Genomic DNA, 19057 nt, shown 5'->3' with positions numbered 1-19057 from the left:
GTACGTTATCGCCCCCCGCCCCTTTCTTACTTCCATCCAGAAAAGGGCAGTCAGCTGGGTTAATATATGCAGCTGCTATTTCTGGGCTGCTCCACTTGTCACTCAGAGGGACGCTGCTGCACTTCTATACAGTCTGATTGGTCACCTGCTACTGTCCTTCTACTCTTGCTGTGGTTTGGGCCGTGAGGTGGGGCTGGAGATAGACTTATATAAAAGTACTCGTGCCACTGAGGGAAGGAGCCAGTGTTTGGGGTAGGGGCTGAGGGGCTGTAAAGAGAAAGAAACATCTGAGCTTGGCCCCAAGAAAAGACAACAGAACACTGCCTTGTCCGATCTTAGCACCTACAAGTCTCAAAAGATATAACGTTTAACTGTTTAGGTCACTTTTCCCACTTCACTTTTCATATACTAAGAGCAATCTTTGCTTTTAGTTTGTGGTTGTGAACATTTGCTTTACATATTGTTAGGAAGAACCCCTCTCCCACCATGCCTCACCGCCTAGTCATCGTTCGTCATGGCGAGAGTACCTGGAACCAGGAGAATCGCTTCTGTGGCTGGTTTGACGCCGAACTGAGTGAGAAAGGCTCTGAGGAGGCCCGTAAAGGGGCTCATGCTGTGAAGGAGGCTGGCATGGAATTTGACATTTGTTATACTTCTGTTCTGAAAAGAGCTATTCATACCCTCTGGTACATCATGGACACCATCGACCAGATGTGGCTGCCAGTGGTAAGGACCTGGCGACTCAACGAGCGGCATTACGGGGGCCTGACTGGGCTCAACAAGGCGGAGACTGCTGCCAAACATGGGGAGGAACAGGTGAAGATCTGGAGGCGCTCATATGATATCCCCCCACCACCCATGGATGAAAAGCACCCATACCACAAACTCATCAGCAAGGTAAGTGATAGCTCTTCCTCTCTTGGGAGAACAGCTGCTTCCAGTTCCTGTTTGCTAAGTTTAATGATTAATAGACTTTCAATTTGCATAGTCAACTTCTGCACAGTGGTAATAGACAGCAAAGTTCAGAATGTGTTCTTTTTGCCATTGATTCCATTGGAAGATCACTGTCCAATGATTTTAGTCATCTTATGTCTGTGGAAGAAGAACAAGTTCTACCATTCAACCCACTGCAATCCAGCAGGGAATCTGACCCAGTCCTTGATTTATATCTTTGAATTTAAAACCATTGAGAGTTCTAAGAAGATTATGGAATGGAAATTTTAAAATCCAGGCCCAGTACGAAAGTATCTTCTCCCCCCCCCCCCCACCCCCAAATGGATTGTTGTCAGTTGATAAATTTGGAAAGTAGCCCAAAACAGCAGTTCTTGGCTCAGCTTAAAATGTCAGCTTGAAATCCTTTCTAAGCAAACTTCAGCTTCCCTTGACAGGAGTTAGCTGTGTTAAAAAAAAAAAAAAAATAAAAGGCAGCACATTTTAGTTTCAGGATAATGTTTGGATTCTCCAAGGACTCTGTTAATGGAGACGTTTCATTGTTCCTCTATGTAACTAATTGTTTCAGTTTAAAGCCTTTTATTCAGGATAAACCCATATTCCACTCCACTCCACTCCACTTCTCCCTCCGTTTTCATTGTGATAGGGGATTAACAGAACTGCAAATACAGAAAAACCATGAATAATTTTTTCATATGTTATTCGCTGTTTTCTATTAAAAACCATCGTGAACATGGCGAAACTGCGAATAACATGGTGGGAGGCCAAGCCTGTTCCTGAAGGAGAGGCAAAACACGGTGAAGAAAGTGCTGGGAATCGGCAATTTTCTCTGTAAACACTTGGAATCAGTGATTTCTCTATGCAAGCTGATGTAATTTTGGGGGAGGAGCCAGCAAGCTAAAAACCGTGAATAATCGAAACCGCAATTGCTGAAACTGCAAATACGGAGGGAGAAGTGTAGTTATATTGATAGCCTGTGACATATACTGTAACTAGGATTCGGCAGAGATAACATTAGATATCCAGTGCTCTTTTCCACATTTTTTGGCACTGATTGGGGCCTGACAGAGCTATGTAAGGAGCCCTGAGGCTTGGGTACCACTCCCCCTATAACACAAATAAAGAGTTGCACCTAAGAACAGAACATGTGGTGTCAGGTCATCAGGAGGCACCCTCCTTCAGATTGAACAAGAGTTCCTACTTAGATCAGAAGGTTAATGATCCTAACCTTGCCAGTGAAAAGGGGCAGGGAACATTTCCTTAGAAAATTATTTCCAAAGCTTGGTAGGCCAAAGGTTGGTACCAAAGCTTGGTAGAGAAAACAAAAAAAACTCTGTGGAGTGACGATGTTCCCAAATGGACTTTATTTGAAAGTATCAAAGTTCCAAAGGTACACTAAAATCATCCACATAAAATAATTCCATCCACATAAAAGTAAATCATCCACATAAGAGCCTTAAAGGACCTAGTCCGCTAGGGATACAGGACCCAACACGGTCCGCGTTTCAACAAAAAGTCTTCTTCAGGGGTCCCTGGGGGTCCTATAAAGGTGAGTAAGTGGGAAACAATTGTGTGGTGAGCCAGTGTTGCTTTCTTGAAAGGTATGACTTGAGACCTATCATGAGTCTCGGTCACACTGTTGGCCTAAGGAATATTGTCTCTCTCCCTGAAAAGATTCAGAATCTTCTTTTACCATGTCACAAAAGAATGGAAATTCTCATGAGCATTAATTTGCTAGCTAGACACTAGAGAATGACAAACGTAAGGAAGTTCTTCTTCACCCAGAGAGTGGTAGAAAGCTGGAACGCCCTTCCAGAGGCTGTTATAGGGGAAAACACCCTCCAAGGATTCAAGACAAAGTTAGACAAGTTTCTGTTGAACAAGAACGTGCGCTGGTAGGGCTAGTCTCAGTTAGGGTGCTGGTCTTAGACCAGAGGGCCACCGCGTGAGCGGATTGCTGGGCATGATGGACCACTGGTCTGACACAGCAGTGGCAATTCTTATGGGGAAAATTTTCACCCATCCCTGCAGGAACTCATTTTCCCATCGAGTTCTTTTCCTGTCCCTGCCCCCCCCCCCCCCCCCCGTTCATGCAAGCTCTGTCTTCATCTGCACAAGCTTCAAACACTTTAAAATCATAAGTGTTTGAGACATGTGGTTAAGGCAGAGCTTACAGGAATGGGGCAGGGACAGTGACAAAACTCGTGGGGTTGGGACGGGGAAACATTTGTCCCTGTGTCATTCTCTATTAGGCTAAATGGGGTCAGGGGTGGGAGGAGTAAAGAGGCAAATGTGCAGGAGTGATTAAGCCAGGGTTCAAATTCTGCTGATGCCTCTTGTGACCTTAGGAAAGTCACTAAACCCTCCACTGCCTCAGGTCCCAACTCAGGAACCTGTTTGCTAAAGGTTTTCTCTCTTTTTATGTCTACATGCAAAACTTAGGGGTCTTGTAAGCCCCCTGATGACATGGAAAAAGCAAGAGTGAAACCTAATTAAAGAGAGTAATTAATTCAGGGCTCTGAGCATTATGGATTCTTAGACTCTGTACAGGGAGTGATCAGAGACATCAGCCCTTCCTCCTTTGTTCAGTTTCAGTATAAAAGAGATTGCCCATGCATGAAAGTGCAATTTGGGTGAAAAGAACAAACTTTCAAGTTTATTGACTTTTTAATATACCGACCATCACCAAGTATCTGGCCGGTTCACAATACAATTTATACAAAGGAAAAAAAAGATAAAATTTAAAATATTAAATGTGGTGGGTGAACATTAAAGACATAATTTGACTAACATGAGAGTGAGGATATGAGGGGAAGGGGGGGGGGGAAAGTTACATATTCTGGAGAAGAGAGGGGAATAGTGAGGGTAGGGAAAAACATATTGGGTAGGATCGCTTTAATTAAAGCGGTTGGCTAAATAAGTTGAAACGAATCAGTTGAAGAAGAAAAAAAAAAAAGATAAGGAAAAGGGTGGAATAGAGGAGAAAAAGGTAGGCAAAGATTGAAAAAGTAGGGTAAGTAAAAGAGAGAATTTAGGAGAGAGAGAAAAAAAAAAAGAAAAGAAAGAGGTGGAACTAAGAACAGACAAAAGCATCTCGGAATAAAAATGTCTTCAAATTGGTCTTGAAATTATCTAGAGGTTGTTCTTCTCTAAGTTGTTGTGGTAAAGCATTCCATAGTGTTGGGGCGACAACAGTAAAGTTTGTTTTCCGGGTATAAAGTATACTTTATAAAGTAAGCAGGCAATCATATCAAATGTTGCATGTCAAATCCCCCACCCCCCAAATCACTTCTGATAAAACTTTCAAACACAATAGAAGAACCAGGTGACAAACAGGAACCTGCTACTACTTTTTGTTCTCAAGGGGCAAAGCTCAGCTTTGGTTTCTGAGACATTCTGCTATCTAGAAACAATTTAACTTAAGGCTCCTGGGAACTCCCTTCAGCACATTTCAGCTACCAAGCCTAGGGCTGCCAGCTGGCTCCAGAGTTGCTTGACTAGGCTGGTGCAGCAACTTCTGGTTCTAATTTCACAGCTGCATCCCAAGAAAAGCAAATATCCTAAGGTTTAGTAAGACCATAGGAAGGCACATGAAAGAACGCAGTGAATGAGAAGTCACAGGCTAGCACCCACCATATTATTCACTGCATGACCCTGAGCTTGTACCCAGCCTTCTGGTACCTTAATTCTAATCTCAGCTCTGCCAATCACGATGATCTTGGGCACGTTATTTGTATCTCCCAGTATCTGAGCACTAATCCCAACTATATCTAGTTAATCGTGACACTAATGTCTTTTCATGTGCATGGAAGTTTTCCTGCAGGTGAAGCACCAAAAACAGTTTTAGGGTTTCTCAGTCTTGGAACTGAAATGTATTTTGAGATTCTGTTAGGAATTAAGTTTCCACATACAATCCAGATCATTCACATTTGGAAAACAAATGCACTCTGAATTTCCAAGGACCAAGGCGAGGTTGGTGATCTGTAATAAAAGAGATAGTAAGGTTTTATGCATTCAATATGTTTTTTTCAGTGTGCCAGTATATTTTCATGAAGGAAGGTCAACCCAAACAGGCAGCACCAGCCCTGTTCCATCCTCCACCACCCTATTGTATTTTGACATAGCTGCACTTTTCCTGGGGAAATCAGAGCTATAGCCCTATGAATGCAGAAGGAGCAAAACCAGAACAGGATGAGCCTTTCTGGGTCGACCTAAGATGAAGTGTTAATCCTGTTCCAAAAGTGGGTTCAACACTGATAGATGCTGTAGTAAATATTCATAAACAAAAAAGAAACAGTAAATTATTGTCTTAAAAAAAAACAACCCCAAGAGAGAAGTCTTGCTGCATTTTAAGGATCGGTACTAGACCTAATCCTGAAAACTCAGATCACATATACTGTGGGGCTCATTTTCAAAAAAGAACATCCAAAAAGGGGCAGATGGACATTCTTTTCGCCAAATCATTCTGATTGGCTTTTTTCGAAACCTATTTTCTATCTAGATGGATTTCTATGCCTTTCATCTGCAGTTTATCTAAATCTCAAGGAGGCATGGTGTGGTCGGGACTAGAGCGGGGCTATGACCTGAACGTTTTTAGCCATAATCAAACATTTATGTCCAGGGCACAATTTGGATGTTTGGAGCTTTGTTTTAACAATGAATAAGTTCAAAAAGGTGCCCACACTGACCAGATAAGCACTGGAGGGATAAATGCATGAGCCCCCCCCCCCCCCCCCACTCTCCCAGTGGTCACTGGTCCCATCTCATCCCCTAAAGATGTAAATGAAACAGTACATACAAGCATGCATGACTGCTTCAGATTTTATGGCTAGTCTTATTAGAGCAGCAAGCAGGCCTGTTGAGTAGCCTGGTGTATCAGATTTTATTTTATACTTCCCCCTCCGAATCCACAGTTTCAAACCCAAAAACCCATTTTAATTTTCAGGCTATTTTAAGCAGGTTTTCGGGACAGGAGCGATCTTCACACGCTCCTGTCCTGTGCAGATCACTCACAGGAAATAGCTCAAGAGACTACGGGAGCTCAAGGCAGCCATTTCCTGTGAGTGATCTGCACGGGGCAGGAGCGTGAGAAGATCGCTCCTGCCCCAAAAACCCACTAGACCACCAGGTAAGGCTTAAGGTGGGGATTACAGGGCTTAAAATAGCCGGTGGGAAGTGAGGGTTAGGGGCAGAACCGGCCTGAATATTATTTGTGGTTTTTTTTTAATATTCGCGGGCTGGCTCTGTTCCTAATCCCCTGGATATGGAGGGAAAAGTGCAGTAAAATCCAGACCCCTAGACCCGTCCTCGGGCCCACCCAGTTCCACCCATCCCTGCCCCCCCCCCTCTACTGTCTGCTCTCGTTGGGCAGGAGGGCATCTGCGCATGTGCGGATGCCCTCCTGCCTGACGTGATTTCGAGGAAGCTTTTCAAAACCCGGACAAAGTGCCGGGTTTTGAAAGGCCATCTGGGGAAATCTGCACATCTGGTAACCCTAGCCTGGTGGTCAGTGCAGCGGACTGCAGAGAAGGGGACTCGGGCCCATATCCCACTCTAACTACTACACTCGTGTTGGAGAGTGTAAGCTCATCAAAACCCACCCACCCATGCTGAATCATCCTGTTTGGTTAGCTTGGGATGAGACGGTGGGCTTTTACAAAGCTGCGCTTCCAAACAGCGCATGGTAAATGCCAAGCTGAGCCTAGGAATAGAATGGGTGGCTCGGCATTTAGTACACGCTGCTTGACAGCGCAGCTTTGCAAAAGGATCCACTATTTTGCTATTTTGTAAAATTAAAATGGAGATTTACATCTGTTTAAATAGGCAGAAGTAGATTTTGAGAAAAATCCTATGTGGTCTCTCTTAATGGGATTCCTAAAATATCAACTTGTTTGATCCTTGGCATTATTTGCTTCCTGTTTGCCCCATATTTTCCTTCTCTTTTTTCTATATAATGTATCTTATTTTTTTAGCTTTTGAACGAAAATGTTTCTGCTACTACTAATCATTTCTATATTGCTACTAGACCTATGCAGTACTTTATACATTATGGGCAGGTACCTGTCCCTATTGGGCTCACAATCTAAGTTATATACCTGGGGTATTGGAGAGTTGGGTGGTTTGCACAGGGTTTCAAGGAGCTGCAGTGGGAACTGAACCCAGTTTGCCAGGGGGACTAACAAGTAGGCTTTCCTGCAGCCCCTCTGCAGAATTTGCTAGTTTCAGCTTTACTTGTAGCAATCTGATGCCTACATGGTGGAGAGAGGGAGCAGAAAAGGGCTTCTGATAATGAATTGTGCAATAGTATCACAACAAGAGAAAAATGGAAATGTTCAAAGATTTCATTTCCTAGGAAACAGAGGGGCCCTTATATTAAACTGCATTAAGCATTAATACATGCTTAACATGGGAAAAAGGATGATATAGGGGAATACACCCTCCAGGGATTCAGGACAAAGTTAGACAACTTCCTGCTGAACCAGAACGTAGGCAGGTAAGGTTAGACTCAGTTAGGGCACTGGCCTTTGACCTAAGGGCCACTGCGGGAGCGGATTGCTGGGCACGATGGACCACTGGTCTGACCCAGCAGTGGCAATTCTTATGATCTTATGTTCTTATGCACTATTTATTTTTTAACAGAACAAAAGAAAAAGTGGGGAAGGGGCTCTGTACACCAGCTTCAAGATCAATCAATTTGTTAAGAACATATCAGCCATTAAAGCATATACATAAAACATATACATAAGGAATGCAAACCTACTAGAGAGTCCTCAGTTCTTCTTAACTGGATCATTTTATGGGAGGTGATATTGTATGTCATGGGCAAGGAATGAATGTGGAAGCGCTATCCATTTAGTGTGTTTGCCACTTGTGCAGTGGTCTCCGATCTTTTCATGTAAAAGGCCTCAGTATGAATATGAGAAAGCTCTGAGGACCACTAAAAGATTTTAAGCTTACACATTGAAAGATTAGGTTCTTACCTGGACAACAAGTTTCAAGTTTATTTAAAATTTCTTATACCACCCAATCAGTCTTCTAGGCGGTGTACAAATTTGTAAAAACAAAGGACAAACTTTAAATAAAATAAAAGTTTGAAGTGACACTACGTCACCAAACTCTAACTATAAAAACTTTTAAAAATTATTAAAAACACAGACAAACAAGAACATAAGGTAAAAAGGCAAGAACTTCATAAGGCAAAGAAAAGAAAACAAGCTCAGTAGTATTTTCACTTAAATGCCCTTAGAAGGACAGTTAGGCCTCAAAGGCATCACGGAAGAGAAATGTTTTAGCTTCGTCTTAAAGTTATTAAGATATGATTCTTCGTGTAAATAATTTGGAATACTATTCCAAAGAGAGGGGGCAGTGACAGAGAAGATGGTAGATCTCATTGTGTATATAAACTTCAGTGACGGTATAGAGAAGAGGTTATTAGCTGTTGATCTTAGGGACCTAGAAGGAATATAAGGGGTAAGAAGATTATTTATAAATTCTGTTTCTGTTAATATACACAGGAGTCCGTACATTAGGTGATCATGCTCACAAACTTCTTGCAGCTCCTTCTCCTTCCCTGTGTGCGATATCGCAGTTTGTTTGTTTTTTGCTGGTTTTGACCCATGATTGGGAGCGAGGGAGGGTGGCTGTTGGATCTGTGATAGGGAGGGGCTGCTAGACTCATGATGGAGGGGGAGCTGATGCTGCACCTGTGAAGGGGGGAGAGGGTTGCTTGGACTGCTGGATCAGCTGGATCTGAAGGGAAGGGAGACAGTTGCTGGATCTGGTCTGGGGATTGGGGGGAAGGGAAAGGTGCTGGATCCATGTAGTGGGTGGAGTAGAGCTGAAGGGAAGGGAGAGGTGCCAGACCCACACCTGGGCGTTGAAGGGAGGGGATAGAAGTGTTGTACCAATGGGAAGAGGGCTAGAGGGAAGCGAGAGAGGTGCAAGACCTGCAAGGAGGAAGAGAGAGAAGGGAAAGAGAAAAGCTGAACCAAAGGGATGAATGAAGAGTGAGTGAGTGAAATATTGAATATAGCAGAGGGAGGGAGGAAAGAGAGAGTGTGAGAGACACATTGGTATAAGGGAGTTAGAGAGGAGAGAAGCTGGACACAGATATATATAAAAAGAGGAGAGATGGTGGGCATGGATGGGAGCATATGAACTAGGACAAAAAGGGGAATGTTGCATGGGGGACACAGAGAGAAATTGGCTAGACATAGGGAGAATAAGAATGCAGAAGGAAGATGCTGGACGGGGGCATAGGGATATAGAGGAGTGATACTGTACACAGGGGGAGGGAATCATAGAATGGTGAGATGATGAAGGCAGGGAGATGGGCATAGGGGAAATACTAGAGAGGGACATATAGGAGACATAGAGAAGGGAGATGCTGAACATGGGGAACAATACATACATAGAGCTAGAAGATGGATGGTGAGCATGGAGAAAGAAGAAATGCCAAATGGTCAGGAGACCCTGGAAAGTGAGTTAAGAGAAGATAAAAGAAAACAGAGACCAGTGCCCAAGAGCAACATGATTTGAAGAATAAAATGACGAGACAACAAAAGGTAGAAAAAAATATTTTTTTTTCTATTGTGTGATTAGAATACTTGTGTATCAGATTTGAAATATGCATCCTGCTAGAGCTGGTATTAGACATAACTGTGAACCACAAAGCCCAGGCTGTCTTATTTAGCTTCCAGCTGGTTTAGGGCTCTCTCTGACCAGGGGGCAGTTGCCCTAGTTGCACTCTCCTAACACTATTCCTGTCATGTGTGACTGTGGTATTCTGTTAGAATGATTTTTCTGTATAGCATTCTGCAGTAATTTGGCTTATTCAGTTTTCTCAATAATGGAAGGGATATTTGTGAAGGAGAGAGGAGGGGAGACATGGGTTTTGTTGATCCTTGCTGTGTATTATTTATGTTTATAAAATGACAATTGTACAGAATATTGTTTCTTTTTATACTTTAATAAAAGTAAGTTCAGTATAAAATCATAACTATTCAAGGCTTGTGCGAATGGGATCAGATGGTTTGCGGGGACAGGACAAAGATGGGGACAGGGACTGAGCTTGCAGAGATTGGATGGGGATGGGAACACATTTTTTCCCCGTGTCATTCTCTAATATGGACTCCTGTGTATGTTACAAGATTATCCAGGTAAGAACCTAATCTTTCATTCTGTTACATATACATAGGAGTATGTACATTAAGTGACATACCAAAGCAGTGCCAGACTTCTAGGGAGGGACAGATGAGCCTGCCTGCAAGCGGTATCCTCTTGAGACGCCATGTCCATTCTGTAGAACTTTGTGAAGGTATGGAAAGTAGACCAAGTAGTTTCTCTACAGATCTCTTTGGGCAGAACTGCCTGGAACTCCATACTTCTGGTTGAATGAGCTTTGTCAGAAATAATAAAAACTGAACAGAGCAGATCAGAACACCTCTTCTTGGTTTGCTTGCAAAAGGAAAACCTGGAGAGGGAGTTATACTCCACTGGTAAAGGAGGAGGAACTGAAAGAGGTGATTGACACCCTTCTGCAAGTGGTTCACGAACATGGACTGATCACCTAATGTACGCACTCCTGTGTATATGTAACAGAAACTACTAACTTTGTAAACTGCCTTGACCTACTTGTTCAGACTGGGTATTAAACATTAAATATTAATGCTAACGTTGATTCCACAACACTTCAAGGATATATTTTAAAAACTCAAGTTTATTTTGGATTGTCAACAGTAGCAAATTTCATAAATGAGATAGCTGAGTAGAACACTTAGAGATTGTTTGCAGTTACTAAATCAAGTGGGCAACATTAAAATTAATGCATTTATAGGATTTGAAGAACATTTCAGCCAGCTGTTTGAGGGCCACGATGAAGGACTTTGGGAGGCCACACGTTGGAGACCACTGACTTAGTGCCTCCTAAATAGGAGGTGGTAAGTGCTCCCGCATTAATATTTTTGCAGATCGTAACACGCATATAGAAATATTAATATGGGACCTGAAAAAAAGAAAATTTTTGTGATGTGCTAGAAATGGGTTTAGTATGTAGGAAGGTCCTGCATTAATCCCCCCCTTTTACAAAACCATAGCGTGGTTTTCAGCACTGGCTGTAGCGGTAGCAGCTCTAACGCTCAGGAATTCCTATGAGCGTCGGAGCTGTTACTGCTGTGGCCGGCGCTAAAAAGCTCGCTACAGTTTTGTAAAAGGGGGATAAATGAACTAAATCCATTTCTTAGGGCATCTTAGCAAAAGTATCCCTGAATGACCTAAACAAATTTTTAAAAAATCAACATGTTTTTGCAAGTCCTATCATTTTCATTCAGTGTTTGGGCCATATTAGAGGCCACAGAAGATTTCCAAAAGAGAGAACAGTTGTGGATGGCATGGGAGGGAGTACGGCCGGGGATCTGGTAATGTCCTGGCACTGAATGGGGGTCAGATACACCCAGCTTCTGTGGAAAAGAGCTGCCTGAACTGCTGGTGTTTCAGCCCAAAAAACTGACCATTTTCCTTCCTTTAGTGCATGTCATGATCCATTGGGCATTCTGAGTTTGGCATGTTTAAGGGTTGGGATCTCTGACATAAAATGGTCTCGCTCCCTCTTTTCCATCACTGCTTCTCCAGGAGCGGCGCTATGCTGGTCTGAAGGCTGGGGAACTGCCCACATGTGAGAGTCTGAAGGACACCATTGCCCGCGCCCTACCCTTCTGGAACGAGGAGATTGCACCTCAGATCAAGGCAGGCAAAAGAGTGCTGATCGCCGCCCATGGAAACAGTCTCAGAGGCATCGTAAAGCACTTGGAAAGTAGGTACCTTCATGCTGGTGGCCTTGTGGCTAATTCTATAAAGTGGGCATCAACATTTAGGTGCCCTGAATACTGGAATATATGTTTATGTGCACATATGTGTATAAATGCTAAAACTGTGCCTATGTCGTATTATTCCAGCATGTTCTTTGAAGGTAGAGGCACACAGAGCGAGGGTATGGCACACAGTTACATGCACAAATTATAGAATGCTATAATTTATTCACATTTTCAGTAATTTAGAAACACACATCAGCTCTAGGGTTGACATATATTTGACATTATTATTCTAGAAAGGAAAGTAGGCTTATACGTTCCTTTACAGAGCAGGTGTCTCAAAACAGGCGCTCTATTATAGAACTGTACTTCCTGTGACACACTATAATGTAAAAAAATGTGAAGTCTTCCTCATTAGGAGTATGTTATATGCATTTGAAGTCTCTCTCACACTCTTTGAGCCTCTTCTCTCAGCGCTAGTGTACCGATGGCTGCTTTCATGACAGACATGCCTGAGAGGAGAAAACTGTGCCATCTTCCCTTATATAATCTGTATTCTCTTAAGTCCACCACATGACCACATGACTCTCCACCAACATGACTCTTTCTAATGGACAAAGCCTTTTGCTTATGAAATTTAATTTTTCCTCCTTTTTTGTAAAATCCAGGACTGGCGCATTTTCTTCCTGCCTGTCATGCCTGTCGTGCATCCCTGTGGAAAGAGTAAAAATCACATGATGTTCTCAAAAGTATTAGGTGATGAGAGAAAATTTTCCATTTGTAAACAGTCATCTAGTCCTCTGTCTTGGGCAGCCCTCCTGGCTTTCAATACGTGTTCAGTACAATACAAATTTCTCAGTTACGTTGCAGATTCTACATGCTAATGCCTGAGGGATATCAGACCAATCCCTCGAGTCTACTACCTCAATAGGGTTTTAATTCATTTTTCCCAGTCTGTATTTTAGTTTTATATTTTTCTTTATAACACTCTCATTTTCTTAACTTATTTCATAGTTTATGAGTTCAATAATTTATAGATACTTAATAAATAACTTAGCTTTTTGCCATCATTCAGTAATCCTCCCCTTGTACCAATGCGTTTCGCTTATCTTTTTCAAGGTCGGGGAAACTTAGTCTAACAATCTTATCACATAGCGCCACCAGCATCCAATGATGCAATCCCTCAGGCATTAGCATGTAGAATCTGCAACATCACTGAGAAATTTGTATTGTACTGAGAGGAGAAAAGCCATGTGACCCCCCCCCTCCCCATCAATAGAAAGAAATCAGAGCACACCTTCCTGTGTAATTTGCCTCCACTATCCCATCTCTTTTCCCTACATCTAGAAGTGCATGCACTTTGAAACCTGATCTGTGCAGAGTTTTTAGCTACCGAGTAGAGGGCAATTTCATCCTGGAGAATTTAGCCAGTTACCTGGGCTATACTGTCTGCATATTGCCTCCTATCTGTTTATATCCCATCAGAGGCACCAAAGCAAAGCAAATATTTTATACCGTTTTTTCTTATTTTTGCTACGCCATACGACACTAACATCTTTCTCTACACCATTTGAAAAATTCCCCTCTTTGGAATAAGACATTTTACAGGTTCGGATGGTGCACCTTTGACATCTCTGTAATATGGATTATCTCTGAATGCAGACATGACCCCAGGAAGTACCTGCTGTTCATGGGACTGTATTTGACCTCTTTAGCGATGGAATGGTGATAGTTTCCTTTTGCTTGGAAAAGGGAATTTGCCAGTTGCTTTAGAGTATTTTCCTAGAATAACAGGGGGGGGGAAGAACTGCTTGCATTTATTTGATTTTACTTCCACCTTTTTCAGTAGTAGCTCAGGGTGTGTTACATTCAGGTACACTAGGTAATTTCCTATGTCTGGATGACTTATAATCTAAGGTTGAACTTAGGGCATTGGAGGGTTAAATGACTTGCCCAAGGTTGGTCACATGCAGCAATGGTGGGATTTGAACTTGGTTTTGCTGGTTATCAGCCCGGTGCTCTAATCACTAGGCTACTCCTCTTCTTTAGTACTGTAGATCTCTCAATTAAAAGTTGCTGCTCCTTGGAAGCTCTGCTAGTAGTGAAACCTTAGAAACATGATGGCAGATAGAGGCCAAATGGCCCATCTAGTCTGCCCATCCGCAGTAACCATTATCTCTTCCTCTCTCCGAGAGATCCCACATGCCTATCCCAGGCCCTTTTGAATTCAGACACAGCCTCTGTCTCCATCACCTCTTCTAGGAGATGTTCCATGCATCTACCACCCTTTCTGTAAAAAAGTATTTCCTTAGATTACTCTGAGACTCAACTCATGCGCATTTACATTACGTAAATATTTAAGCATCTCTATCATATCTCCCCTCTCCTGCCTTTTCTCCAAAGTATACAGATTGAGATCTTTAAGTTTGTCCCTATACGCCAAGGGCTCTCTGGGCAGAGATGGCAGGAAACCCATGATTGACAACAAAGTTCAGTGGGAAAACACTTATGGGCTGACTGAGTGCACCTCTCTTGACATTTTGGGTGTTTCTATAATGTTTCTTTGAATATCCTTTATTATAAGTGCCTGTCTCAAGGACTGAAGATGACATTAATGCCAGGTATTGGCTTGATCTTTCTGTATCTCCCTGAATGACAGATGCACTCCAGAACAGAATATAGTCTACAGCAAAAGGGAAAGATTTCTGATTTTATTTATTAAAAAATTTATTACCCGCAGCATCCAAGGAAATAACACAGCATTCCCCTTCACTGCCCACTAATGGTAAAGGAAATTCCTGACTGTGAGGGACTATCCTCTTAAGGAAGGCTTAAGGAAGACACTCGCTTTGGGTGCTCAGCATTAAAAGAATTTTCTGAGGCTGATGTTTTCCATTCATTCCTGCATTTCATAGTAACATAGTAGATGACGGCAGATAAAGACCTGAATTGTCCTTCTAGTCTGCCCAACCTGATTCACTCAAAAAATTTGTTAGGTTTGTTGTGTTTTTCCCTTCTTCTTCTTAGCTATCCAAGAATCCAAAGCTCTGTTCTTAGGTTCCAACTACTGAACTCTCCGTCAAAGCTCACTCCAGTCCATTTACGCCCTCCCAGCCATTGAAGCCCTCCCCAGCCCATCCTCCACCAAAGGGCCATATACAGACACCAACCGTGCAAGACTGCCCATTACTGGCCTTAGTCCTTCAATATTTACTATTATTGTCTGATTCTAGATCCTCTGTGTTCATCCCACACTTTTTTGAACTCCGTCACCATTTTCCTCTCCACCACCTTAGGAGCAATCTAGGGAAATACTTTTTTACAGAAAGGGTGGTAGATGCATGGAATAGTCTCCCAGTAGAGCTGGTGGAGACAAAGATTGTCTTATTTCAAGTAAGTGTGGTACAGGCACATGGTATCTCTTAGGGCAGGGGTAGGGAACTCTGGTCCTCGAGAGCCGTATTCCAGTCGGGTTTTCAGGATTTCCCCAACAAATATGCATGAGATCTATTTGCATGCACTGCTTTCAATGCATATTCATTGGGGAAATCCTGAAAACCTGACTGGAATACGGCTCTCGAGGACCGGAGTTCCCTACCCCTGTCTTAGGGAGAGGAGGAGATAGTGGATGCTACAGATGAGCAGACTAGATGGGCCATGTGGAAGGGGAAATGCTATAAGCAGATGTGCACCTTCTCCCCTTTAAACTCTACCTTGATCTGGTCCTGTGGGGCAGAAACATGCCCTGCAAGGATTGAAAATAGAGATGTCCCTGCAAGGATTCTTAAGTAAAGATTTGCAGGTCTGATTTGAAATTGGAAGAGTTAATATGGCCTCTAGGAATGTTGATCATTTCCTCTTTAAATTCAAAGGTGATGAGAAATGCTTTTATGCATCAGGATCATTTGTAAATCTTTATTGACATTTCAAACTTTATAATGTATACAATTGAAGAATCAGAAAAAAAAACTTTGAAAATACATTGTAATCATCACAATTACATTAAACAATTTTTATCTCCTTCTTATCCTAATTATAAACAATAAAATTGTATATTATACTATCAATATAATAAAAAAGAATTAATTTTACTCTTCCAAATAAATATTCCACCCCCACCCTCCCTGGATGTGTAAAGGAATCTAACGGAAAAAAAGAGAATCATAATTTTAATTATAACGTAATAAAATTAGTCAATGGACTCCATACCTGATTAAAGGACTTGCTAGTACCTAAACGTTCTAGGGGGTAATAATAATTTTAAAAAAGTCTAAAAAGTGTCCTAAGTGGCTACTTGGACGATCAAAATGCCTGATCGTCCAAGAACCCATAACCAAAGCTGGTGGAACTGGGCAGGCCCATGGGTCCGGATTTTTGTTACGGAAAATCTGGTAACTCTATCCCTTTCAGAAACTTCTTTAAATATCTATCATCCCTTTCCATCCAGACCTCTATTTCTCTCCCCACAGCTCCACTCCTAGTTCATGTCATAATCACCCAGTCCTTCTCCCCCTTACATCTTTTTTCTGTTACTTCCAGACTTTCACAGCAGAATTCACTGTTCTACTTCTCTGTCCTTTTTACCTTAATTGCTAAACATAATATTGTGGCAACATGAGTAAAATTGTCATGCCAATAAAGTTATGTGATTCAGTCTTGTTGTTCATCTTCCCATTGGTTACAGAAGCTCCCTCATTCTCCTGGAGTTCATCTGTCAGACAGAGCCCACAATAGGCTGTAAAACAGCTCTTTTTTTCTCTTGTAGCCCATTGGTCAGATATTCCAGCCAATAGCAACAGAGGGAAGTGGGAACAGCAACTGGGATACAGAAACACTTCTTTCCTGCCTTCCTTTGACACCAGATTTTCCTCATGTAAAATTCAGACCCATGGCCACACCCCCAGGCCCCCCCTTTTCCACCTGGCCCACCCCATTCCACCCAAGCCATGCCCCCATTCCTCCCCAGCCCCGCCCCACTATCTATTTTCTTGCTCAGAGCCGCATCGGGAGGGCATCTATGCATGCGCAGGTGTGACACAATGACATCACATGCAAGCGCACATGCATGTGACATCACCGCATTGCATCCATGCATGCGCACATGCCCTCTCAATGCGGCTCCCGAGCTGGAAGCTTTTCAAAACCTGTACAAAGTGCCGAGTTTTGAAAAAGCCATCCGGATGCCTGGACATGTCCTCTAAAAAGAGGACATGTTCGGGTACATCCAGACGTCTGGTAACCCTACCCTGCAGCATGAAGATTTTAGCTCCAAATTTAATAAAGTATATCATAAAAATACTGGAGGTTCTCTAGCACCCACAGAACTGGTGCCTATAATATAGAGATCAAGCATAACCTGGGATTGGTGTGTTTAACATTTAAGCACCTGCATTGGGCACTTTAAACATGGCAAGGATGCATATAAACTTAGAATAGTCTAAGTCAGGGGTGTCCAACCTTTTGGCTTCCCTGGGCCGCATTGGCTGAAAAAAATGTTTCTGGGGCTGCAAAAACGCGCAAACGCTGCAGCAAGACAGAGGAGGGAGCTGGCAAGACGGTAAACACCCGGGGGCAGCAGAGGAAAACACCAGGGCCGCACAAAATACTTCACGGGGCCGCATGTGGCCCTCGGGCCGCAGGTTGGACACCCCTGGTCTAAGTTATCAGCTTAAGGGGGAGCCCTACCTATGTCCTGCCCCCGTGTATGCCCCCTTGCACATACATGCTGTGAAAGTTAATTGGGTATTTGCAGAATAGCACTTATGTGGGAATGGGCACACTTAAGGAGTGTGTGGCACAGTGGTTGGATCTACAGCCTCAACACCCTGGGGTTGTGGGTTCAAACCCCGTGCTGCTCCTTGTGACCCTGGGCAAGTCACTTAATCCTCCATAGCCCCAGGTACATTAGATAGATTGTGAGCCCACCGGGACAGAGAGGGAAAATACTTGAGTGCCTGATTGTAAAAACCGCTTAGATAACCTTGATAGGCGGTATATAAAATCCTAATAAACTTGAAACTTAAGCATGGAAGTGCTAGTGTCCTAATTATTTATATGCATAACAACTGGAGTGTAGAATTGCCCTTTTATGGGTGTAACTCTGGTCCCACTCACACACAGTTCATGGGCACAAGTCAGCTCGTCGGTTCAAGCATCCGTGACCAGGGCTTATAAAAAATAACTTATTTAGAACCGTCTTTGAGTTTCTGAGCTGGGCGCTGTGTATGATATAGTCACTTCAGAAACACTTCTATTATGTTCCCCAAACTCTTCATACAATTCCTTAATACACACAGTGAGCTGCTCCAGAGTCTCACCCTCTTTCTTCAGCCCAGACCGCTGTATCTTTCCCATCAAGCTGAAACATTCCACACAGGCTCTGCAAGAAGCAGTCTTTTCACTCACTGTTTCTCTTTTAGATGGGTCTCCACACACTCCTTACTCTGTCCTCTCCTGATGACCCCTTGAAAGGTTAAGTTCTTTATATCTTCTCTCATTGAAATTCTCCAGGTTCCACTCTCTCTCCTCTCACTCTGTTGTCTGCTCTTCTGGCAAACTCTCTCGGACTTTCCCTCCACAAGCAGTCAGTATCTCAAGAGTTTCAAGTTTATTTGGATTTGATATAACGCTTTAAAATCTAAAGCGGTTTACAGTTATACATACTGAAATTGTAAAAAATATAAAAGAGGTAGCTAACAGACTTACATAAACAAAACAGACATAACATGTTACGTAAGGGTAGATGGGGAGGATACATTGCATAAAACTAAAAAGAAACAGGAAAGGAAAGAACAAAAGGGGAAAGGGAGTCTTTAATTTAGAACCAATTGTCTGAGTCTCATAAGCGAAAAAGCCTTAGGAATAGATCTCGTAAGCATCTTTGAAAATAAATGTTTTAAGACTGGATTTAAAGTTTAAGAGGCTAGTTTCATGTCTCATAGCCAGAGGTGGGGCATTCCACAATGTGGGGGCTGTTACTGAGAAGATTGTTTTACGTGTCATGTCATAAAATAACTGTCAAATGGAAGGAACTGGTGGGAGAATTGGGATAAAACCAAAAACCTTGATGTTATTCCTCACTTGTCTTTTATACTGTTCTCCTTCCCACTCAGGTAAGGGGGCCTCCAACTCCTCCCATGGTGTTCTGCTATCCACAAGCACACACACAGTGCCTTCTGCTCTGTAGCAGAGGCATTCTTTTTTTTTTTTTTTTTGAGGGGGGGGATCACATGGGCATAGTGAATGTCTGAATATTGTCATTAACAGAGAAGTCATATATAAAATTACAGAAAAACCAC

At 42.7% G+C, this 19057-nt stretch overlaps 1 protein-coding gene across 1 annotated transcript in view; it reads left to right on the top strand.

The window, feature by feature from the left end:
• Positions 1-223: 223 nt before the first annotated feature.
• Positions 224-19057, top strand: part of PGAM2 (phosphoglycerate mutase 2) — a 33068-nt gene continuing 14234 nt past the window's right edge. Inside the window, exons 1-2 of the mRNA XM_033950377.1 lie at positions 224-897; positions 11581-11761. Coding sequence (XP_033806268.1) covers positions 487-897; positions 11581-11761 — 592 coding nt within the window. The 5' untranslated portion in view covers positions 224-486. The remainder of the gene's footprint in view (positions 898-11580; positions 11762-19057) is intronic.

The sequence above is a fragment of the Geotrypetes seraphini genome, chromosome 6 (assembly GCF_902459505.1).
Source record: "Geotrypetes seraphini chromosome 6, aGeoSer1.1, whole genome shotgun sequence".
NCBI lineage: Eukaryota > Metazoa > Chordata > Amphibia > Gymnophiona > Dermophiidae > Geotrypetes > Geotrypetes seraphini.
This window is presented reverse-complemented; position numbering and strand designations above follow the sequence as displayed.